The sequence below is a fragment of the Aptenodytes patagonicus genome, chromosome 4 (assembly GCF_965638725.1).
Source record: "Aptenodytes patagonicus chromosome 4, bAptPat1.pri.cur, whole genome shotgun sequence".
NCBI classification, from domain to species: Eukaryota; Metazoa; Chordata; class Aves; order Sphenisciformes; family Spheniscidae; genus Aptenodytes; species Aptenodytes patagonicus.
The window spans coordinates 31,496,902-31,521,598 of NC_134952.1; the positions used below are offsets into that span (position 1 = coordinate 31,496,902).

The following is a 24,697-nucleotide window of genomic DNA, read 5'->3' on the forward strand; positions in this document are numbered from 1 at the left end:
AGAAAGATACTTTGAGAGGCGATGCGACAAATAAGATGTGATAAAACAAACAAGCTTTTCAGTTTATCTACTCAGGGAACACAGGCAAGACAAGCACTCTGTTCTCCACATCACACTTTTGACATGTACCATCTCAATCAAGGGGGTTCTTTTGCTTTTGTTTTAAGTTTTCTTCTTATTTGATCCCCAAATTCATATGCAAAATAGTGCAGTTTAACAAAAATGCCAAAGGAGTCAACTGGATCTCATGTGGCTTTAATCACCTCAGAAGAAAAACGCCTGACAAAACCCCTCTCTAGCTATTTATTTAGATTTCAGATATGGCAAAGCACTGTGAGAAAACACAGAAGGACTCTTCATGAACGGCGAAGCAAAGTTAGTTCTTGTCACGAGATGCAAAGCCTGGATATGTTTTCAGCAACCGAGGCATTAACATCCTGTTGGGAGCAGGCAGAGAGGGCAAGGACGAGGCTCTCCAGGTTTGTAGCCCAAAGCTGCCGTGCATGGAAGGCCAGGGAAGGATGGGAAGAGCAGCAACCTGGGAAAGGAGAACGCTTTTGAGGAAGCCAGATCAGCTGTTTCTCCACAATTATTTTGATATGTTAAACTCGTTTGAAAAAAACCCCTAGTAACAAAATGAAGTAAGACAAAAAAACACTTGAAAAGACCTAAGTTGCTGCATGGAGTCAGCTCTCAACAGTGGCCTGTGCAAATAAAGCAGCAAGCGATAAAGGCAAGAACCGTCCTTGGCAGTTCGTAAAGACAAATCTCCTTTCTTAGTGAGATTGCAGGCTATAAACTAACAAAAAATGTTATCAAGAAGATTAGAGTCTTTATTTTCCACTTAAGCTTATACTGATAAGAGAGTTTTTACAATAGTGTGCTATGCATGTGATAATACGAGATGTCTTTAAAAACAGCATATATTTCAAGCTTCAATGACGATTATATCTTGGCTCTTGACATTCGATGCTGGAAAACTCTTTAATTAAGTAGGATAGCCATGCTGATTTAAGATCATGGGCACAATGGGATTTAGTGAGTATCTCACAAAATTGGATTAAAAGGGAATAAGAGATACCTCCCACTTTAGTAAGACTGAATGGATTCAATTCGAAGGCTCATATTCCAGGGGGGAATGAGATAAAGGTGTCCACTTGATCTGCATTAATTTTAGTGTCATCCCTGCTAAAAATAGCAGACGTTTCTTCAGTTAAACTGCATGGAAGACATTAAAATCCTACCATCGACAGAGGAAGTCTTAAGGCATATGCCTATCAGATACTACCAGTTTTCTCCACTCACCCACCCTTACATGTCAGTGTGAGGATGTAGAAGACTGGAAATTAATAAAACTAAAGGTAATGTGACGTCCTGAAATCTCAAGGCTTTTAGAAAACGGGTCCAGCTGAATTATACCTTGCCATAACAACAGTTTAGACCAGCAGATTTCACACTTTTTTTTAGTAATAAACAAGAGGCTTGGAAAATTCACAGCTACGGTTTTGTCGATTAAAATTAAGATACAGCAGAGTGCTGAGTATATATTTTTTGCATGGTGGTCATATGACATTCCTGACAGCCACGCTTCAGAAATGCTGTTTTAGATGAATGCACAAGGCAGAAATTTAACCGCTTTTCACTTTTAAAAAGCTTAACAAACTTTTATGCCAATGATTAGATAGCTTTTACAACCACACTGGTAAATCGATACACGTTTCAAACTCTCATAATTTCTCAAAGCCTTCAGGAATCACAGGGGAGTTAATTCTGGAGCTGTCTGGCTTGCTGGGGCTGCCAGTTTATAAGCAAAGGCGATGCCCCAGACTAAGATCTATCAATCTGCAATTTAGAAAAAGGAAACCCTAACCTTATAGAAGAAGTTGTTATCACAGGGTTTATCAGGAGGGATTCTAGCTGGCATTGATTGGCTGTATCAGAAGGGTATTTGCCTCTCTTCTCATTAGATATGTCATGCCATAGATAAAATAGGTCCCATGGATTATTTATGCTGCAAAGATTTAGAATAAAAAGGTTTTCATAGCCCTGACAAATAAACTGTTTGAAGCCATCAAACTAGCTAGTTTCCAAATGCATTTTCATTCAGATACAGAAATAACGTAAGTTGTTCATTAGGGCACCAGTTGTTCAATGACATTAGCTTAATCTTACCAATATTATTGATCTATTCAATGTTTACTCCAGTAAGCAGTCCCGTGGATGTGTAAAAGTGATCTTTTGAATTGACTATTCAAAGGAGCTGGTGCATAAATGCTAAATCACTTCAAGGATTTCAAACTGAAGTGAGCTTTCCAAATACAGAGTTTTATATATTTCTCCAAGCTTACCATTCTTATCTCCAAATCTGTATCCATTGTCTCCAAAGTCTGTAGATCTCTCTCTTTTTGTGTGTCGTCCCCCCCCCCCAAATGTCCACCTACTGCAAGTTGGTTCCAGCAGATGATGAGGAAAGACGGCATTACCTGTCCTAACATACTGCCACAGTACCATAGTGACAACTGACGAGAGAAACATGTGAGGCTGGCTGCAAACGCAGAGAAGACCCTTTTCGGCTTAAGCTCACATATTTTGGACAAAGGTAGTAAAAAGACCTAAGAGAATCCTCCACTGCTTAAGAAACTTTCTTTTTCTTCCATAATGCAAATAGAATATGAATGAGAGAACTTACAGCATTCAGTGCAATACATTGGACAGAGGTGGCAAGGGCAACTGCATTTATCATTATGATTATTAAAAATAAATGAAGTGGTAAGGTTAAAACCAATTCACCTTTGTTTCCCACTTACTGTAGCTATTTATAGCCAGGCAAAGTACATGGAGAATATTATTGCCACTCTGATTTTGAGATGTCTAACATCCAGCTAATGCTCATGAAAATGAAGCACATGATGCAGGGCCATGCGGAGTTTGGCTTCATGTGATCAGGGATGTGCAGGACATAAAGGCAGGCCACTAACTGAAAGAGCACTAATCAAGAAGAACAGGGAGAACCTGTCACAATAACAATATCACATGTTCCTTGATAATGTTTCAGTGGAAACCTCTCGTAGCATATTGTGCGCTGCCTTTGCATCTTTAAGAGATTAAACTTTAAATGCTCCAACTATTTATATAAAAAATTTCCAACTCCCTTTTTTTCTCCTACAAAAACAAAACCCAAAGACACCTGGAAAATCTGGAGTGCACTAAAAATTTAAGTATTTCAGCTATTTTTTTGCTCTACCTAGAATTAATTTGATGAGGCTAGCACCTAGTGAGAAATATGATTTTAAAATGATGTTTGATTTTGAATTTGTTGGTGTGCTAACAAAAACGTATTCCATTTTGCAGCAGAGGAAGGATTCACCCATCAAAAGAGGCTGTCTGTCAGAGATGAAAGAGAGTAAAGAAATGGAGAGAGCCATTTTAAACACATAAGACAAGACTTTCATCTCATGCTGGACCATATGGGACAGCGCTATTAACCTTGGAAAAAATCTGACAGGAGTGAAAAAGAAAAGAAGATGAAGAAAAAAAAGGAATAATTTACCTTCAATAACTTTTCTGATCTGTACTGACACGTTTCAAGAAGTCTACATTTATGCTTTTCCACGGGTGAAGGTTTTGCCATGTGTCCCCTACATCTTTCTGTACATCCAGAAGTGTTGGTATGGGTTTTCCGACAGCCTGTGTGTCCTTCCCCCACCTGCCTGCTAGGGTGCTGCCTGTGGATACCTGGGCAGAGCGCAGCTGGTGAATGCATGGATGACTCCTTTGCCTGGGTCACCTATATACCTTTCTTTCACCTCAACAGCGTGTGACACTGACTGACAAAGCAGTGTTAAAGACAGACATTTCTGTAGTTTGTATTATTCCTGCCTGAAGAGCAGCTCCACTCCAGCTCTGCAGCTACAGAAGCAAGTGCTCCCAGATCCTCCTTGTCAATCGTCTCATCGCTGCTTAAAAAACTCCCTCTGTGGGATTCCACAACCTCTTCTCCGCAATGCATTTGTAGACTAAATTCTCCTTACTCTTTGCAAGTGCTTTCCTAACATTTAAGCTATTTCTTTTTTTGCTGAGAACTAAACGGATTACTTTTTATCTTGCCCTTGAGGGACATGAAAAACAATTGCTCACAATCCTCTTTGTAAGAACCTTTTCCATGTTTAAGCTCCCTGTCAGCTTTCTCTTTTCCATACCAAAACAGCCAGTTCTTTCAACCCTTCCTTTTGTGTCACAGCATATACTTTTAAGTCTCACTTCTGGTGCTCTGACTGACCCTTAATAGGTGACAGCCCAGAGCGGGCACAGTTTGAGATCTCAGCGGTGCGAGCCAGGGCAGAAGCGTTACCTTTGTGCACATAGAATCTGCTGTGACACCTCCAGGAGCTATCAGTGAGGATTTTAGAGCTAGACGAATAGCTTTGTACGGGCCCTTTGAGGGATGCTGCCTCTGTTTCCAGGCCCCGTGCCCAGCCTGGCCGCCTCCCCCCCGACCCCGGACCACGCTGCCCCCCGGGCTTACCCAGCCCCACAGGCCCGACCCCTCCTCGCAGCACTTGCCGGTGCCCAGCACGGCAGAAGCGCTACCCCGTGAGGAGGGCGATCTCTCTCCCCCATGACAGCACTGTGCGCATATTCGGCCACCGCGGTTTTTCTTTTTTAAACCATTTTATTTTGGGGGGTATTTGGGGCCTTTATAATAAGCCTCACCGAGACAAACTAGGACGCTCCGCTTCCCCAGGGGGGCGGGGGGAAGCTTGTCACCTGCGCCCATCCCCGTGGCGGCGAGGGGGGGGGCGCGGAGGGCGCCGCGGGGGGCCGCGCAGCGCGGCGCGGGGCGGGCGGCGGAGGCGGAGCCGGCGGCGGCGCGGCGGGGCCGGCTGTACTCCGCAGCCCTCCCGCGGGGGCTCGGGCATCTCTGCGCGCCGGGCGGTGCGAGCGGCAGCCTTGCCGCGCCGGGCTCGGGGGGTGGCGGCGGCATGGAGGGCGCGTACCTCGCCTGGGAGCTGGCGCACGCCGTGCTGCTGCTGAGCTTCTTCCCCGCAGGTGGGAGCCGCGGGCGCGGGCGGGCGCGGAGCCCCGCGGGGCGGCGGGGCCGGGGCAGGCGCGGGCGGCTGCGGGGAAAACTTCGGTGTCCGCGGCCCCTTCCGCGGGGGCAGCGCCGTGCCGGGGGTCGCGGCGGCAGCCCGCGGTTTGCCCTGGCATCGCCCCGCGCCGCCTTTGCGGGACGCCCCGCCGGGGAAAAAAAAAGTCCTTTGTTTGCGGTGCGCGGTTATCCGGGGCTGGGAGAGGGGCCGGCAGGGAGCCCCCCCCCCATCTCCCCGGGCCGGGCTGTTTTGACAATAAACTATCTGGTAATCAGTACAAAATGTCCCCGCGGTTAAGTGTTCGTTGAACAATGGGCAGGGAACGAGCCGCCGCCGCCGTCAGGTGTCCAGCGCTCCCCAGCAGAGGTGAAGCCTCCCGGGGGGAGGGCTGATCGGCTCGGCGCCCCGCCGGTGGGTCGGTGCCCCGGTGTCGGTGCCCCGCGGTCCGGAGGGGCCGGGCGGGCGGCTCACCGCGGGACAAGGCATCGGAGCCGGTCTGCTCTGGCACTGCCGGTCCTCCGCCGTGCCGCTCAGGCCTTCGGGAGGTCTGTCAGTGCTAAAACTTTGGTGTGTCGGGTGTAAATGCAAAGGTTCCCTTCCACTTCCTTGATAAAGGGGGTTTCCTTGCCTAGCCTCACAGCCCTTGCGCGCGGGGCTAGTGGTTTTAAATACAGCATTTGGCTGCAGTGCTGGGCAACTTTGCACATGGCTTTCGGAGTTGCCGTGCAGCTCGTTGCACGGTTAGTAGGCTTAAGAGGCATTTGGAGGTCTACAGAGGAAGGTGCTGTAAGAAGGTCGCTGCTAGTGTTTGAGGAATTGCACCCAGGGAGGAATTTGGCCATATGCGCCGAAGTCTGAAAGCGGTTAACGTGAAAGGTTATTTTGCTACTTATCTAAGAGCAAGCAGAGGATCCAGGGAAGCGGTGCACAGTGCTATAGGTGTTTAACGTCTGCTGCCACCAACAGAGAGGAGCCTTGCAGAGCACCCTGCGTGAGAGCAGCCGGGGAGGGTTCCGCAAGTCTCTGCCCGTGCTGCTGGCAGCAAATAAAACTAAAATAGCGGGAGCTAACAGTAGTGACAATTTACACTTCTTCCTTGTAAGCACTTCACTTCGGGATGTGAGAGGGAGCAGTAGTTGATTTATGAACATTTTAGTTAATAGTTTTCTTTGGGTAACTTTTTGGGGTTTCTCCCTTTTTTTTATTGATAATCTGAACTAGAGTGCGATATCTGACAATTTGGGCTTTCCTGTTTAGAAATACCGACATACGTCTGCAAAATGCTAGTGCTGTGGCCACAGAGGTGGGAAGGTCTTCTACCAATGAGTTATTCCTTGAAATAAATAAAAAAAAAAGTTGAAATTATTAATACCAACCAACTTTCTTTACTTCATGTATTCTTGCCTGCACTTGAAGGTTATTCTTCATCATATGGTTAGACTGTCCTTAAGGAAAGCTTGAGAAACAGGTCAGACTGGTAGCATCTCCTGGAAGTCATGAGATGCAGGCTCCAGAATACTGGAGAGGCAAGGAGGCAACCTTTCTCGTGATCCTTCCTCTGGTTCATTTCACCTCAGGGGTACATCAGACAAACTTGTGTAGACAAAAATACACTGTGTAGTAGGCATAAATGACTCACTGTTGCAAAAGACAACTGTCTTTGGGTACGCATGCGCATCATCTGTGTAGCACACAGATGTAGGAATGTTCAGGACCAGTTTTGTGCTGGAGGAGGTATCAGAGTGATGGCTCGTGTCCTGGCAGGGGCGAAGGGGACATCAGAAGTGACAGGCAGCTGATCTGCTGTGCTGGATTGCTCTGGAGCTAGCGTGACCTTGGGTTACTTTTGGGTTTGCCTCAGTGCAGACGCTTGGACTGGATGATCTCCCACAGTCCCTGTTGAGAACTATCCTATTGTTTATCAGTATACAAATTTATATTAAGTATCTTTCTTTGGCCTTTAGTCAAGAGCTTCTTCCTTTGGTTGCAAATAGGGAAGGAGGATGTAGAAAACAGAGCTTAATGTAGCTTCTGGGAGGGTAAACCATTCATCTCCTCTGTCCACAGCTCCTTCTTTCGTTTTGTTTTTCTTGCATCCTAACATATGCTTCCACTTTTCCCTCCATTTGGGGATTGCCTAGTCCTCCTTCTACACAATGTTCTGGAACAATCTTTTCTCTGTGCCTCTCCTGTCCTCCCCCAAGGCTCACCCTGTCCCCCACCCCCCAGTACTCTGCCAGAGCCTCTGTGGCATTTCCATCCTGCGGTCATGGAAGACTGGACATGGTTCCTTTCAGCATCCATCAATATAGCCTTTTTTTTCAGTCGGCTGTGGAGTAATAGGAGGCTCTCCCTGTGCCCGGAGGGAAGAATGTCTGTTTTCATAACGCTTTCTGCTACCTGTCAGCCGGGAGGGAGGGGGCTTGAAGGAGGAAGATTGAACTTGATGAGGATTCTAATTGCTGTCACTCAGTCGCTGCCTTGACCTCCGCAAACTGTCTGAGTACCCTGCCGTCCCTACTCCCCCATTTCCATCTCTGCTGTCTCCTTCTCCTTTTCCTCCCTCCCCTGTGGCAGTGCAGATTCTCCTGCGCAGAAACATGGCCCAAGGCCACTGCCAGGAGCAGAATGGAAATGTCAAAGATTGCTCAATATTCGACTCTTTTTCCTTCCGTTACAACTGAGAACTCTCTCCCAGCAAGTGCGTAAGTGATTTTTCTTCAGGCTTTATAATAAAGAACGTGATAAATTTGGCAAGAAGTGAGACTCCCATTTGCATCCCATTTAAGTGCCATTCATAGAGAGTGGAGGCATTTCCATGTGCTCATTTTGCAAGAGAGAGCCTCTCATTGACAGATGACTGCAGCTGTAGTAGCGTTGGGTTATACTGGCTCTCCATAGGCTTTCCACCTCGCTTCAGCCCTCCCAGAAACCTGTCGTTGATTGTCCAAATAGTAACGCTGCTTTGAGGTGCCTGGATTGATCAAAGGATCCTGAGTCACCTCCAGAAGGGACATACTGCATCAGGACACAGGTGGAATCGGAAAGGATATGTCTTTAGCACATGTAAACACGAGCTAGGACGGGTCTTAGGAGGAACATCCGAGTCATGTTCCAGTCGGTAGGAGTTTCTCGTAGTGAAACTTGTCCTTTTCTCTCTCTGATCTGTTGTGAGAGACTAATGATACCTCTGTATGCTTTGGATTTCTGTCTGAACTATAATTCTTTGTTAGTGCAAGCTATTCGAAAGATTTTTAAGGCATATCTGGAGCTGTCAAACTAAATACCAAATATTACGCATTTGTAGTTTGAAGGAAAGCTGCTTTCTAGCCTGAACTTTCAGTGAACGCTCCGGTGTAATCTGAAGGTAAGGAATAACAAATTCTGGATGAAACAAGAACTGCACAGCATCAAGGAGTTTCAACAACATATATGTTTATCTACAATACACGACAACCGATCTAATCTCATATCAATCTTGTAGAAGAGAGGCAGTAATTGCTCAAGGTTAAGCCACTTTTCAGCTTTTTCTGTCTGTCCATGAAGATGAATGCCATTGCAGAGATACAGCATTGCACATTGTCTTGCTCTGTGTGTGTGACACATGATTTTACAGATGTTGTTTTCTTTTTCATCTAGTACAAACATCTTCCAGGATTTTGACTCATTTCCTTAAGTCTCTTTCAGCTGTTCAGAGAATGGCTAGAGGAAATGAGGTCTAACATCCTAATGCATTGCATTTACTTAAGTACCCTCTCACTTTAAGTATAAAACTTTGCCTTTTTGTAATTTCTGAATGTCCTTCTGAATATTCCTCTGCACAGGAACAACTGTACTTGCAGTTGTTTCTGTCCTTCAGAAACTCAGCTCCCCCGATGACTCTCTTCAGTCTTAATAGAGCTTAAGGTGTTCATTGTAACCTTAAGGCGAAAGGAGAGAGATGATGCTAAAGGTATGTAATGAAAATGGTGATCCAGATTTCAGCGTGTTACATCTTTTGGACATTTATTTAAGAAAATCCAAAGAGAATGCACGTGCAGATTACTAGGACTTGACATGAAAGAGATTTTAAAATTATTGTTACTCTTCTGTATTATTTTACTGCAGAAGTATTGTGCTTGGCTTTTTCAATGACTTTTAGGAAACTAGAAGGGCTTTTTCCGAAAGGACCCTCTTTGACAATGAATCCTGCAAATAGTCATAAATGAAGGTAATTTTACGCGTGTGAGTAGTCTCCTTGGCCGGTTGCCAAACCTAATGGCAACCAAAGTGTATTGTTTGTCCACCAGCCAAGATTGCTGCCATTAGTGATAAAAGCGTAAGGGGAGTGTAAACATCTGTGTTTGAAGGAAGACTGTGACTCCTGTTTTCTAGGGTATACCAATTAGAAAGCACAGTAAATGTTAATCTCTCAGCGGGCTTACTCGTGGGGATTATGTTGATTTATTCTGAAAACCTATGTTTTCAGATATACCTTTAAATGGATTTTTAATGATCTTTTTTGTGTCGCAACAGAATTTTTTGTGCACCACATAAGGCTCTTGGCTATATTATCTTTATATTATCTCTTACAGGCATGTAAATAACAGAAAAGTTCCTAATGTTTCTGCCATGCTATGCAACTCCTGGGCTGTTCCATACAGATAATTCCTTGAAATTGTAACTAAAAAGAGGCATCATTTAGTAAAATTATCAGCTACAGGGGGTTTTGCCGTTGGCGGGGCTGACAGCATTAAATGTCTATGATTCTAAATGTCATCTGACAGCTGAGTCCGTAATCATGTAACATAATCATTAAATATCTGATACGGAGAAGAATTTGCTGGTCAACTAGGCACTGACGGTTGTAAATCTAAGTGATAAAGAGGATGCATGGGCTGATTTAAGTTAAGAAGAGATGAAAACCATGGTAGGGAAGTTTGAAAGTCAGAGAGATGGCATCTCTTACAGGTTCTTTAGAAGCCTGGCAAATGCCAGGTTAGTCCTACATCTCATTTCTTTTCCCATCAGTAATTGTCTTAAGCTAAGAGTGCTCCTCCGCTCATGCTGGGTAAACATGCTCCTCGTGACATGGAGTGGACTTCTTTTAAAGAAAAGTTTTGTGCAAAAGCCACACTGGAAAAAGAAATCAAACTTGTTGGTTATAACCTGTCATTCAGAGCCTGCATGTTTCAGAGGAGGAAAAAGGTCCAAATGAACTGTGTAATAGAAGTGTTTTGGGTATTCACATACCTGGGCCATGCAGAACTAACTAGGTTCCTGCTGAAGGGTATCATGAGATTAAAAACTTGCACTTGGCTCTCTTAATCTGTTTTTTGTTCGGTAGTTAATGGCTGCACTGATGTCATGTGTTGAAGTTTTTGTCCGCAGCCCTCAGGACTGGAAACTTCATTCTGTGCTGAATGAAATCTGACTTTCTCACGCATTCACCTGCCTCCCACAGCTGGGTTTCTAAGAGACACAGCAAGTCTTAGGAAGCTCCTACAGAACTGTAGGAGTAAGGCTGGAGGAGACCTGCAGAGGTCATCTGGTCTGTTCCCTGCTCTCCCCCGGGTCAGATGGAGCAGATCTTCCCAGGTGGACTTTTGTCTAACCTGCTCTAAGGCAGACTTGTGGTGCAGAGTCTACCACCCATTTTTTCTAGTGCATAGGTAGTTGTTAAAGTTCAAAAGCTTCTCCTGACACCTAACCGAATCTCCCTTGCTGGTCGCTTAGTTCCATCCTTTTTTTTTCCCTGCTGTGGTGGATATAGTGAACTGCTGATCACCATCCTCTTTGTAATAGCATTTTACACGTTGACAATTAATATCACATCTTTGACTTCTCTTTTCTATGATGAACAGATAAAACTTCTTCAGCCTTTTCTTTTGGTGCATCTTTTGTAGCTCCTCCTCCTCTTTTTCTTCTCAGCCCTCTCCAACTTGTTTGCGTTTCCTCAAGATATGATATGGAAAATTGATGCCTGACTCCAGATAAGAAATGTAGGTCTTCCAGGTTTAACAAAATATTTACCTCCCCCTGTACTGTGTGCCTCAACTTGATTCAAAGCATTTTAAATCTGATTTTAATCATGATTTAAATCAGCCAACAGTAAGCCTCACTTTAACTGTTTTGCATTTGTACTTAATTATTTTGTAAAGAAAGGTTTAACCTCCTTTATTACCATTGAGATGGAGTTTTAATTAAATATAGCCTTTGCACTTAATGTTACACTTACTTTGATTAATCACTGTGCCTGTATTTAAGCAATTACGTAGCTTGTTATATATACACTTACTCTGATTCTTCATGTGTATGTTTTAGTATGAAAATAGAAAGTGTTGACATTTCTTGTATTAGATAATTGATTTTTTACTGATGATTTGCATCGATTACAATGAAGGAAACGAGAATTCTGAAATGTTCTTCCGTTAGATAAATAGCACCACATAGAAGCCAGCCAATTCAGAAGAAAAAACTCATTGAGAAATGTTTTGAAATAAAGAATTAATGTCTGAAAGGCCTATCTGTAGTCAAAACTGGTGGTTTCTAATCTCTGTGCTGTAAAAATTTTAGAACTAGTCCATCTCATCCTGTTTTTATTCTTAGAATGGCAATGGAAAGAAACATTCATGGTTTTTTTTTTCAACGCCTGATCAGTAGCTCCTCTTTCAATGGACTAGTTGCTTAATTGAGTTGTACTGAATGAACTGAAATAAAATATTTTCTCTGCACCTGCGAGGAAACTCCAGATGCCAAAGGCTGGTTTATTGCTGCGGCACAACCTGCCTAGAGGTGCTCAGCTACCAACTTCCATGAATTCAGTAGTGTGATTATCTTTAAAATATTGGCAGCAAATGTATGGCTTGAATAGGTTTTTTGCCTTTAATTTTTTTGTCTTTAATTTTTTTTAATGATTAGAGGAGGAGTAAATTTTAAATTATGTTGTTGTATTTTCAAAATCAGTGTTGAATATTTTTACATATAAGAGGAAAACAGGCATTATAAAAATGCTGCATTTTTCCTGTAATATTAAATTAAATATGCAGTTTAATATGGTATTTTTACCTGGAGTGGTTCTGTTCGTATGCCTTAGATGCTCTTCTGCACTAGGATCTGGTACTGAGGCATTCAGTTTCTGCTGCTCAGTGACCGCCCCATTCTTTTCTTTACTTTTGCTGCCTAACTCTTTGTTTGCTATTTTATACGGCATGGAAGTGCTTTCTATGCCTGGATGAGCATAACTTTTTAACTTTGAAAAGAAATTATGTTATCTTCAACAAAATAAAAGCTTCCTCCCAGTAGTGTTCATTGTAACGCAAGCTGTTGACGTTTCCTATTCCATAGCACATCTGACTTCCAGGTATTATACATAACATTGCTGACTTTGCAGTAATGCTAATATCATCATACCTAGGATTTGAAGTATGCAGCATAATAAAAGAGGTCAAATGGAAGGAGCAGAAGTAAACCCTGTATTTCTGGTCTCCTCCCATAAACTAGATACCATCAGAAGCGATGCTGAAATGGGATTCCTTGCTTAGGCAGGTACTCAGACTGTGCCCACAGTGCGATGCCCTCTTGTGTATCTCTCCTGGGGTAGTAAGGAGGACCACTTTTTCAATAAGCAGTTACCTATATATATGCCATGTATATGCAATTTATGATAGGGCTTGTTAGTAAACTAGGAAATACAGTACAATTGGTAGGCAAAACATATAAGTGGGACTTCTGCTGACATTGGAGATTAAGTTCAATGGCCGAGTTATGTATCCGCTTGCCATAAGAAGACTGGGGAAATGAAACTGGATTGTCAGAAAAATATCTGAGTCTCTGTATTCAAGGTACTTCCAAGACAACATCAGTGACAGATCTTGCTGGGTGTTAGCGAGATTTGTTCACCCTAGGAGGTTCTGTAGAACCTGCCGATGAATCCTCCAGAAGTTGTCCTAGTGACAGTTTCAGAAGGCATGTGCAAAGATACTTCTCCAATACTAACACATTAAAAATGCATTTATTAGATTTGGTATTGTCTGTAAGACAATGCTTTTACAATAATTTTTTAACAACGTCCTAATTAGCAGCAAAGTTTATGCACTAGTAAGACAAAGGAAATCTAACTTATTACAGGCTTATTAAAAATCACTCAATAGGTAAAGTTAATTTATATGGAGAAATATGAAAATACTCCAAAACCTGCTTCTTAAATGGATCTGTGTGCCATGTGGATGCATGACATGATGCAATGACTTGTATTTCAGTAATAGAGCTATATAAATACTTTAGCTATGTTATTACTAAACCCAGCATTTTTCTCATGAATCTGTCAGTTCTTTCACTGAAGGAAAAGAGAATACAGAGTAATATGGACATAAAAGATAGCTGTGTCTTTTCTGCAAAATTTGGCGAACATGTTTATTAATCTGAAAGTCTTGTTTATTGCTGCAATCTTCTAGGAGAAAGTACTGAACTAAAAATCTAGAGAAAGTAAAAAGCAGTGCTCCTCTTTGTGGTATTTAATGTGGTCCATCATAAGAGCAATGATAACATAATTATGCAATTATTGGTGTATTTTCCCCTCTGGAGGCCTTACGTAGATGATTACCAGTGCACCTTTTAATGAAATTGCTACTATTTGATAAAATTACTGCCAAGACTTGAAATAATTAGAATTCGCATTGCCAAAAGTCTTACATCTCCTTCCTCAGTTGAGCCTTTTCCAAATAGGCATTAATTCAGATTGCAAAACGATTCACTGTTCTCCAGTTTTCTCATTTCTCTTTATTAAAACTACCTTTTCACTGCATTTCAGAAAACACACTTTCAAGCCCATGTTGCTCATTACAAGGAACATTTGTTCAAAATGGAAGTTGAAAGATACTGCACCTTTTAATGTAAATGTCAGCAAAGAGAAGTGAGAAGAAAAAGCCATTAAAGGAATAGACTGGATGAATGACAGCTGAATTTGAATACACTATGCATTAGTGCGCTTTTTCATTCCTTCTAATCGTTCTCCATACTTACTTTATAATTTGTTTATTTATGCGTCTAACAGCTGATAAAACTAACTGTGGGAACAGCTGGTTAATAAGTAATTTTGGAAATTAGAGGGAAGACGGCAATAATTCAGTAGGAGTAAGGATCAGTCTAAATGTATAAATCTCAACGCTGACAAGTGTTGTGGCAAACAGTTGCTCTTTTTTTGCAAATCCTACTTGTGTGTGTGTACACACATGCATATTTATCTGTCCTCTGTATTTTTCTTTGAATAAAAATTAGTAGGTGGTTGTTTTAAGCTTAGATCATTCTAGTTTAAAAAAACCTGATAGGTCAGTCATGCTTTGGGTTTGGTTTTGTTCATTAGCACATTGCCTGTAGATGCCTTCTGTGGTGGGAAGTTTAGATATAAGAGACCATAGTGCGTCAATGCGCTGTAATAAAATGAATTAATCACCTAGAACAGGCTGTTGCTCACAGTGCTTCAAGATGAGTGACTGGACTGCTACAGTGCATATGGTGCTCCTTCAAAAAACAAACCCCAAAACCCCAAAACAACAGAAAAAGCCCCAAAGCCATGGCTTCCCAGAAAAAGAGGATTCAGAAAGGTATCATACCCAGCCATGGAAAGAAGCATGGCGTTTGATCCTGCTGTGACCATTCAGTATGTGTGCTAAACTAGAATTATATTCAGCTACATGTCTGCTTTTGACAAATGCCTCTATTAGCTGTATTAGCAGAGTGAGGCATGCCAATCAGAAAGGGCAAGCTGCTTGGGTAGGCAGGAAAAGTGGCCTGTTTGCAGGGCTGGAGTTTCCTCACCCCAGCAAGGGAAAACAAAGCGGCTGGGGGAAGAGGAAGGTGTGTCTCTGTCTCTGGAAGGTGCAGTTACTTCCCCCAGCCCCCTGCCTTGAGGGAGTGTTGCACTTGCAGCTCTCACATGTTTGTTTTGGAGGTCGTGTGCAGAATCTGGTCTGCTAAGCCTGCTTCCAAAATAAGGAAGCAAAGTACGATGAGCTACATTGCTAATTGCTGCGACAAGACCCTCTGCAGGAGGATCTGCTGGCATCTACCCACAAGCAGGGGATCAGCCCAGGTGCTCACGCTTGTCCTGCCTGAAGATCCTGTGAATGTCTCTCTTGGAGAGTGAGATGTGCGGGGGCTAGAGAGCTGGCTGGATTTGTCTTCTTGCCACCTGCCTCTAATGCTGGCTGTTTCTGATTAACCACATCTTGTTCGGAGGGGTGCATAACCTCTCTTCAGGTGTAGCTGGGTGTCTCCTCAGTTGCCTGAGCTGTTTTCTCTGCAAGGGGTAAACACCAAGTGCCTTTTACTTGTCCTGTGGAGTGCCCTCCCAGGGCGTGCGGTGTTTAGTGAGGCAGGTCCATGCAGGAGCAATCCCAAAGGTTCCCATGGGGTGTCACTGCAAAGGGGCATGTCTCACAGCCACAGCCAGGGTCCAGCTGCCTCTGTGGTTCCCCATGCTCATGCCTCCACAGATGATAAAGACAGCCTTTGTTCCAGCCTCCTTCCAGTTCCTCTCTTGGGTTTGCCATGGGTGGGAATTGGCTGGCTGGCTCCACGCTTGCTCTTTGTGTTGGGGGACACCTCTTTCTCCTTTATGCTGCCTGCAGATGGAGTCGGTTTGGCCACGCCTTTGAGTGCTCGGCTGGCTAGCTCCTGCCTTCTGCCCTCCACAGTGCCTTTCCTCTGCCCCCTTCCCGTTCAGGGTGAAGGGTCTATGGGGAGAGAAGGCTGGATGAGAAGGCAGTGGTTGCCGTCATGCAGCTGGGCAGATGTCAAAGCCCCCACTAATCCTCTCCCCTGGTTTTCTGCTTAGTAATGTACAGCCTCTGAGGATCCAAAACTTCAGAGCAAGCGCAAGCACAGGAGCTCTGCATTTCTGCTTGGGGAACACGTGGCATCGAAGAGTCTGTTGGTCAGCAGATGGCACTGACTCTGTTAGATGGATTAGAAACAAACCACTTAGTTCTGCAGGGAAGCCTAATCAGTCTAGACCCTGTAATACATGCCCGGTGACAGTTAAGTTATTTTTCAGTCTCCAAGATGAAATTGGGGCAAAGAAGCCGGTCAGTGTTTCTATCAGCAAGGATTTGTGGCATTCATATATGCCAAGAGTCTGTGACGCTTGCAGGGAACAATCGCGTCTTTGGTCTTTTTTGGTCTATGTCTTTGAGGAAGACACTAGCATGGGTGTTGGCGTGGATGGTTTCTTTTGCGAAGTAAGAGGCTATACTGCTAGCCTTCTTCTCCCCCGCAGCATAGCTGAAATGGGATCTGATGTAGCTTTCAGATCAAATCATTTAAAATTGACATTTGCCATTGCTAAACTTTTCATCTAGCATAAGGGAGAGTGTCTGTTTAGTGAAGTGGAACAAAACAAGTAAGCATATGATAGCATCTCTCCTTCAAAAAATCTGGGAGATTTTATACATCAGAGTAAATTAAAGTTGTTTCAGTGTGATTAACATGTGAGTTTGACGCTTTATTTGTTTCCTTGGGGCATGAAATGTCAGGACAAAGAAAATATAATTGAAAAGGTCTTAAATTTATCTCCATCATAGCGTATGTCATGTGTCATAGTGGCTTTAACAAATGAGAGACAGAGTTGGAAAGGCGATACTCTTCAATTAGACCAACTAATACTGTAAAGAAGACCGGGCAGGCTTCTGGCTAGGAATTCTGCACTTGTGTAGAAGAGATGTTTTTGCTTCTGCTTCTCTTTCAGACCTGCAGGAGACCTGTGTATCTGAAAACATGTTCATTTTTCCAGCGGTGCTGGGTATGCCCAAAAAGGATATTACCTCCCTGCAAGCCATGTCTTGCTGATATCCCCAGACCATTGCATCTACAACAGTGCCACTACTTTAACTGATAAAGCATATCTCTTGTTTCTGCTCTCTTATGTTGTTGTAGATGAGAAACTGAAAAATGCGGTGAGTAAGGTCTGTGTGATAGCCCTTGAAATGAACCCAGTGCCCAGAATGAATAGGCACTGAAAAGAAAGTAGTCTCTCTAATTGTATCCAATCACCACAATCTTACATGAAAGTCGTGGACATTTTGTCCCCTGAAGTTTAGCTCCTCGGTGCATTTGTCATGGAAAAACGTTAACTGGTTTAGAAGTCATGGTCAGAATCACGTCATGGTCAGGTCATTGTTTTCATTGTGCAGTGTTTGTACAGCTTACATGGGGACTGCTGATGACTATGAAGGTTATGGACAACCACAAGGGGAAGAGGCAGAAGCTCAGAAGAGCCTGCCGTGCCCTTACAGTGTGTCCCAGCCCTGGGAGAGGCAGGGAGAGGGATTTGCTCTTGCTGGTTGGCAATGAACCCACTGGCAGGTCACTGCCAGTCCCTTGGGCTTGACAGAAAGGCTGGTACTGGATGTGAGCAGGTTGTGGCTGTATTGTGAAGCTGCATTGCACCCCTGTCTTGAGAGATATTTGAGATAAGTTTAATGTTGAAGGAGGTGGGATAAGGCAAAGAGTTTTTTTGTTTTGTTTTGTCTTTTTTCTCTGAAAGCAATATGTTGTGCTATAGAGCTGCCACAAACTTCTTGTTCCTTTTAATGTTTAGATAAGAGTTGAAAGAGGAAATGGCCACAGAGGGACTAACCTGTTGGCCTAATGTTGTGCAGGAAATCTGTGGCAGATCTGGGAATAAAATCCACTCTGCTTGACTCTTCATCTTATTCCATGGCAGTCCCACGTCCTTTGTTTGTTTGACAGCTGGAGATAGTCTCCGTTACTTGTGAGCATGATGTGGACTTGCACCTGACATGCTTTTCCGCAGCATCGTTGTGGCTGAGGCTGAAAAGCTCTGGCATAAACCATTTTTTTTTTCCAGAATGGTGCACTCCTTAGCCAAAGCTTTTTTTGTTTGCACATCCCTTAATTGTTACAGGAACATTCTGCTGTCCTTAATCATATCCCTGCAATTTGACCTGCATTTCCTATCGGTATTATCTAGAGCTGTTTCGTTTTCTAATTCCTCCAGCCCAGTTTCCCAGATGTTCCTTCTGCATGCAGAAGTCACAACTGCTGTACTTCCCCTCTTTTCTCCCTCTCCCTTCATTTTTAGGGCTTAGGAATCTGCTTGTAATATATTCATATAGTCATCTTTTTTCAGTTACACAGCCTTGTTCACAGGTGATCCCAGCATTGTAGTTTTTAACTTAGATTTGTTATATTACAAGGAGAAGCTAGGATAGTGGAAGTGACTCTTTTCAGCTGTGGGACACAAATTTAGAACATCCAAAACGGGTCTTGGGCTGTCCAACTATGAGCTTTGCAATTTATTTTGTATACTTTTTTTAAAAATTTTTTAAAATTTATTGTTAATTATTACATATTTGCCATTATCAATATATTTTGTTAGCATAAATAATTACCTGCTAGTTGCCCTTGATAACAACTCTAGAGGGTCATCCAGAACCCCAGTGTGGTACTCTGGCTATGCAGTGTATGGAGAGTGTTGGATGTTTCACAGTGGGATCCGCAGCCCTTGACCAACAGTGGGATCATCTGCCCCCATTAGCCTGCAGGAGCCATGGGGGCAGAGGATGGGTTTCCCCTCTTCCCCTTGTCCTGTGCGGTCCCTGTGGTCAGGTGGCCTTCACGGGGGTGGTGACACTCAGCAGAATAATGAGGTAGTGGTCCACCTCCTTTTCCAAGGTGTAAGGAGGTACAGAGAGGGTGGAGGCATGCCCAGGTGTGGGTCAGGTAACAAAGTAAGGATGCACACCTACACCTGGAAATCTTCAGCGGAGACATAGCCATGGGTTCCTCCATCCTGTTGCTCAGAGAGTTTACAATCCCACTGATGACTGGTAAAGTCATGGTCCTGTCTGAGGTGGACATGGAGCCCTGGGAGGACACAGCAGACTCCATATCCCTTGGGGTTCGGCACTTGGAGATCTTTTACCATCCTTGCCGTATATCCTGCCAACACACCTGATTCCCAAATTATTAGTGTTACTGTCACAGTTATGCTCATGATTTGTGTTACTGAAGTGCGCAAGAGCAACAACAGTGGGCCGGGAGGAGCCCTGTCCTGCCTCAGGTGTGGTACAAATTGGAGCAGTCTCAGACGTGAGGCGTTAGCAGTCTGAGAAAAGATCAAGAGATAGCAGATGGACACATGCTGTGGGGATTAGTACACTGGATTACAAGTTGTTGGTTAAACTCTCAGATTTCTGTTACTTAATTATTCCTCCAAAAAGGAGATACTAAGTCATTCCCATCTTTCTAAGCACCATTTTAATTCTTATCTTTTAAAGACAGGCGATATTTAGGTGCTTAATACTAAGCACATCTGATAGTTCTTGCATTTACAACATGTTCTTACACTGCCATACTTTCCTTGAAGACACGTTGTTTTCAGAAGGCAATAGAGAAAAAATTTAGATTGTGGGAATCCTTTGCACAAGGCATTGTTACAAAACAGTGTAAACTGTCTTGCTGAAAATTTGTAGGCTGCGTAAAGGAACTATGGCAAGATTGTCTCAAAATATGAGTGATGTTTTCAACTGGAATATCGTGGCTTTTGTTGTGGAGTGCCACAGTGTGCTAGTTCCCTCTACGCCTTTCTTTCCCCAGCTCTGGTATGTAACATATTTCTTGTGCCTCTGGATGGAGTCACGCTCTGCTGTGTTGTTTACCACCTTTAAAAACTTTCCACCAACTTGCTAGATAGTCCTGATAATAAGTGTTAACAAAATTTTGAACTCCTAATCTGAATGGGTATGATGAGTGCTAAGGGAAAGAGTAGGCAAAAGTCACAAACGTAGCATAAAAATATGTAATTATGTTTTTCTTAATCTTTCTGGCAATTATTATTTCTATTTCTGCTTGTTTATATGTTCAGTCATGTGAGTTTGTGTAGAGGATTAGTGGACCTCATGTGGAAAATTTCTGGTGGTGCTGGAAAAACAGGTGCTGGTGGACAGCCTGTAGGGTGTAGCACTGATAAATAAATCTTCATCTGAGGGAGATGAGGGGAGAATGAGGGCTCCCTCCAAAACCCAGGCCACAAACCAAGAAATTAGACTCTGCAGGTGGTCTGACCGTCCTTTGCTTCCTACTCTGTGCTGGATTTGTCGGGAGGAGGAGCAGTTACCTGACCTGGTCTTAATCCAGTATATACCTTAAGAACAGCTAAAGCTGTGAGATGAGTGAATTAAGTCTGGAGTATATAACCTCATCCCAACTAATTATCCGATTGTTTTGCTTGAACGTCTGTTGTTATCTGTGTGGGTAGGGAAATTCAGCTTCTGAAAGGAGCCACAGAGTGTGTCTTTGCATGCAAGTGGTTTTGGTTTTTGAGATATGTTCCCCCCAGCTCAGGCATGGCTATTACACATCCAGTCCAACTGTGCAATACTGTGCTATGCATTAGAGGGCCATGGGGCGATGGTTGTTGGTAGGACTAAAGAGCCAGTCTTCAGAAGAGGAAGGGTTTGTTGCTGCAGCACCTGTCAGCATTTGCACACATCACAGTGATGTGTATGGTTTGGCAGATCTGCACTCATTTAGTACGTCAGTTATGACATGAATCTATGCACTGCTACCTCCGATCTGTTCCTTTCCTCTTCAGACCTGTTGATGATGCCCTACTTTTGGCCTTCATGTGCTCTTGTGCCCTAGGGTTGGGTGGTTAAGTGGGTTTGGGAAGGAGGAGAAGCCTGATGCCTGGCTGTGCAGTACATTACAGGCTGGTTTTGTCTGGGCAGTCTGGAGCCTACGGTTACCCCGTGTGTCATTAATCTGCTGTATAAATACCGAGGAGAGAAGTGGAGGGAGCGGTTCAGCAAGCCAAGCTGGCTCGGCGTTTCCTCAGGGGCAAGTAAATGCGTTTATTCTCTGTGTAGCTCTGGGGCTCTTTGAATGAAGTAGCCCCTCGCTGCAGCTGAGAGTGTGTCTGTGCTAAGGCGTGTGTGCAAGGCAGAGGGTGCAGTAAGGTCTGGGGAGGGAGCATCCTCTGTCCGTGCACACGCATAGGTTGTGCACCGGGAGTTTCTGTTGGCTGCAAGCGCATTTCTGTTCACGCAGCTGAGGTGTCCCATTGGGTTTTTTTGTTGTTGAAAGGAGAGCGGCAGGTAGGGGCTGCGTTGGTTGGCTTTGTGCTTTCAGAGGCATCCAGCTGTCAGCGATGCTGTGCCGGCGGTGCTGCTGAGGCTGCTGCCGGAGCAGGGGGTGCACAGCTCAGGGCAGCGGGCTGGTGTGCTTCCCGCCGCTGCCTGTTTCGTGCCAGGCCTTAGGAGCTGAGGCCAGGCCACCACCAGCATCGCCCGTTGTGCTGGTGAAGGAGGGCTGTCCTGTGGTGTGATGAGGGGACACGTTGGTGTTTGCTCCGCAGCTGGGGCTGTGTGACCTGCCCGGGGCTATGTGACCTGCCCAGTGCTGTGCTCCTCAGTGGTGGGGCAGGGGGTGGGCAGCGGGGGCCATCCCAGCCCAGCCACACACGCAACTCCCCTGGCAGGGCCCAGGCTGAGACCTTGCTGGCTGCAGGTAGGGAGTGATGCCAGTAAGGGAGGTCCCGATCTTCTTTCCCAGCCTTCCCTGATTCGTCTGAGGACCTAGCGCCATAGTGGGTATATAGCATTGCATGTTTGTTGTTCTGTGTAGCTTGAAGCACCCCGTGGTCTGTGGGAAGCAGCAGAGAAGTCTTCCAAAAACATCCCCATGAAGGACCTGCATGGTCTTTCATGAGACCTTCTTAGAGGTCTTTGCCCTCTGTCTTCTCAGGCGCTGAAAGTTGCTTTCTCTGATCTGAGGGGTTTGCAAATCAGAGGTCTCCTTGCCTTTCCTTACCCTGCTGTCAGGCCCCCCGCTGTCCTGGGCAAAGGGTTTTTCCAGCTCCTGTCTGCAGAGCCACTGCTGGCCAGGACCTGTGCTCCTGAGACCTTGGACTTTTGCTCTCCTCGGTCGAGCTGCTGTGTCACAGCTCAGGCTCACACCTGCATTTTGAGGTAGCAGATTTGAAATTAAAAGTGTATTTTTTCTGCCTTTTTATGGCAATTATTACTTCTAGGATGGTTGTTTATGCATTCAGTCATGGAAGTGTATATGCAGGATTAGTGGACCTCATGGAAAATTTCTGGTGGTGCTGGAAAAATGACTGCCTGTTGGGTGTAGCACTGATAAATAAATTTTAATCTGAGGGAGATGCGGAGAGAACAAGGACTCCTTCCAAAACCCAGGCCACAAACCAAGTAATTAGACTCTGCAGGTGGTCTGACCGTCCTTTGCTTCCTACTCTGTGCTGGATTTGTCGGGAGGAGGAGCAGTTACCTGACCTGGTCTTAATCCAGTATATACCTTAAGAACAACTAAAACTGTGAGATGAGTGAATTAAGTCTGGAGTATATAATCTCATCCCAACTGATTATCCAATTGTTTTGCTTGAACGTCTGTTGTTATCTGTGTGGGTAGGGAAATTCAGCTTCTGAAAGGAGCCACAGAGTGTGTTTTTGAATGCAAGTAGTATTTTCAGCGACAAGACTCTGCTACTACATATAGATGTTGTACAATCTTGTACAACTGTGCTTCACATGAGAGGGACATTAGCTAACAGCACAGTTATTGTAAACTAAGGATTACTTGTAGGACTAAAGAGCTGCTCTGAAAGGGGAAGGATTTGTTCCTGCAAGACCACCTCAATATTTGCATATGTTCTTCTGATGTTCAAGTAGGTCCATAGTCGTGAGAATTTATATGCATTTTCATTTATGAACTCCATTTTGTAGGTTCACTAAGACTTTCACATCAGGGGTGTGCTAACTCAGCAGCCCCCTGCTTGACTTATCTAACAGTGGAGCCAGAGAAGCCTGAATGTGCTGCTTTCTCCAAGTACGCATGTGAGGTGGGAAGTAGTTGGGAATTGTGAATTGAGGCTGCTGATTTTACACAGCTTTATTTTCTGAGAACTGTTTAAAAGTTGTGTTATGGCATGTTCAGTGAAAGAGAAGCTAAGAGGTCATTTAGAGCAGCTTTAGTGACTAGGAGATTGGTACCTCAGTACCTCAGTAAAAATAATTTGGTAGTGTTGGGATGGAAGCTTGAAGAATATTTTGTATAAAATTTTTTTGGTGGTAAGGGATGACAGATTAGCACTTCAACTAAAGAAATAGGTATGGAAAACATGTACTGATGCCTTCATTAAACTGGACACTTCTAATCTAAGAGTGTGAGTGGAGCTTCTGAATACGTGAGAGAGCAGTTAAAATAAGATAACTGTTGAGCAAGGAGACTTTAGTTCTTGGCAACATACTGGGTAAATGACAAAGAATGATTAAAAGTGCTGCCATGTAGAATCAGGCTCATATGTTCTTGAATTTAATTTTTAAATAGCTTGGGTCTGTTCCCATTCAAAAGCCAAACCATTGCAGAAACTGGTGCATCTGAAACTAGTTTCAAATGTTTTTTTAAAGGCCAGTTTCCATCTGCAGTGGTTATTTGCAGTTGTGTGCAAAGGTCTTACAAGCCAAAAGTTGTCTGTAGAATTGCACAGTGCCATTGCAGCTTAGTATTTTTAAGAAATAACTCCCAAAATATTAACTGCACATATACAACTATAAATAACAATTTTGCTGCAGAAAAAAAGAGAGTGTTGTATTGACAGGCATTGTATTTTGTGCTTTTTTTTTTCCCAGGTGGTTCACTGCCCCATGAAGAATCTTCACTGGTTGTGAATAAAGGGGAGGAATTAAGGCTGAAGTGCAACGAGGATGGACCCGTGACTTGGAATTTCCAGAACTCGGACCCATTGGCAAAAGCAAGAAGTTCCAATGAGAAAGAGTGGTACACCAAAAATGCAACAGTCAGAGACATAGGCAGATACATATGCAAAAGCAAAGGGAGTATTGTCACCTCTTTTTATGTTTTTGTTAAAGGTAAATATGAATGAAGGCATTATTTTTGCTCCCCCCCCCCCCCTCTTCCCACTCCCAAAATAATAGGACAGTAAATGCTGGAGGAGGGAATGAATTTGAGGTACAGAGGGAGAACACAGTCTGATAGAAGAAATCTTCTTCCCTGTCCAGTAGAAAGAAAACTCACTCCCAGCTTTGCTTGCAATGGCCTTTGTCACCAGAGCAAAGTTCTGGATGAGTTTCTCTTTACATCCCTGTTGTTTTGTGGTGAAATATACCTGAGCTCTCTTTCTAGAAGCTAGTCAAGTGACCTGAATCAGTTGTATGAGTCAGTTGTACTGTGAGGAAGCAAGCAGTATGTAGAAATGTCTTTTTAATTCCATGCCATCCATCAGTATGGAGTCATGTAAGGTTTGGCCCCAAGCTCTTGATTTATTGAGGCAGTTAGTTAAAGGATTTGGCTTTTCAAGGCTGCACTCTCAGGCTTAAGTCAGCAGGCAGCAATGATTCCTCTGCCTCCAGCTCCTGATCTACCTTGTGACTGATCAGAAATGTCTTAGATGGGAAAAAGGTGCCTCTGCTCTGACACATTTTCCCCATCCTTTATTACCCTTCTTCTTTGTTCAGCATTTTCTTCAGATTTCTTTCCTTCTTTTGTTGGCTCCTGATCTGTGGCTTCATCAGCTGCCCTCAGGCTGACAGTTTACCATGCCTGGCATTCACTTTTCCTTTCCA

General features: G+C 44.0%; 1 protein-coding gene across 2 annotated transcripts in view; it reads left to right on the forward strand.

The window, feature by feature from the left end:
- The first annotated feature begins 4,964 nt into the window (after nt 1–4,964).
- Nucleotides 4,965–24,697, forward strand: part of KIT (KIT proto-oncogene, receptor tyrosine kinase) — a 57,090-nt gene continuing 37,357 nt past the window's right edge. For both annotated transcript variants that reach the window (XM_076336265.1, XM_076336266.1), the window contains exons 1-2: nt 4,965–5,049; nt 23,744–23,983. In XM_076336265.1, coding sequence (XP_076192380.1) covers nt 4,983–5,049; nt 23,744–23,983 — 307 coding nt within the window. In that variant the 5' untranslated portion in view covers nt 4,965–4,982. The remainder of the gene's footprint in view (nt 5,050–23,743; nt 23,984–24,697) is intronic.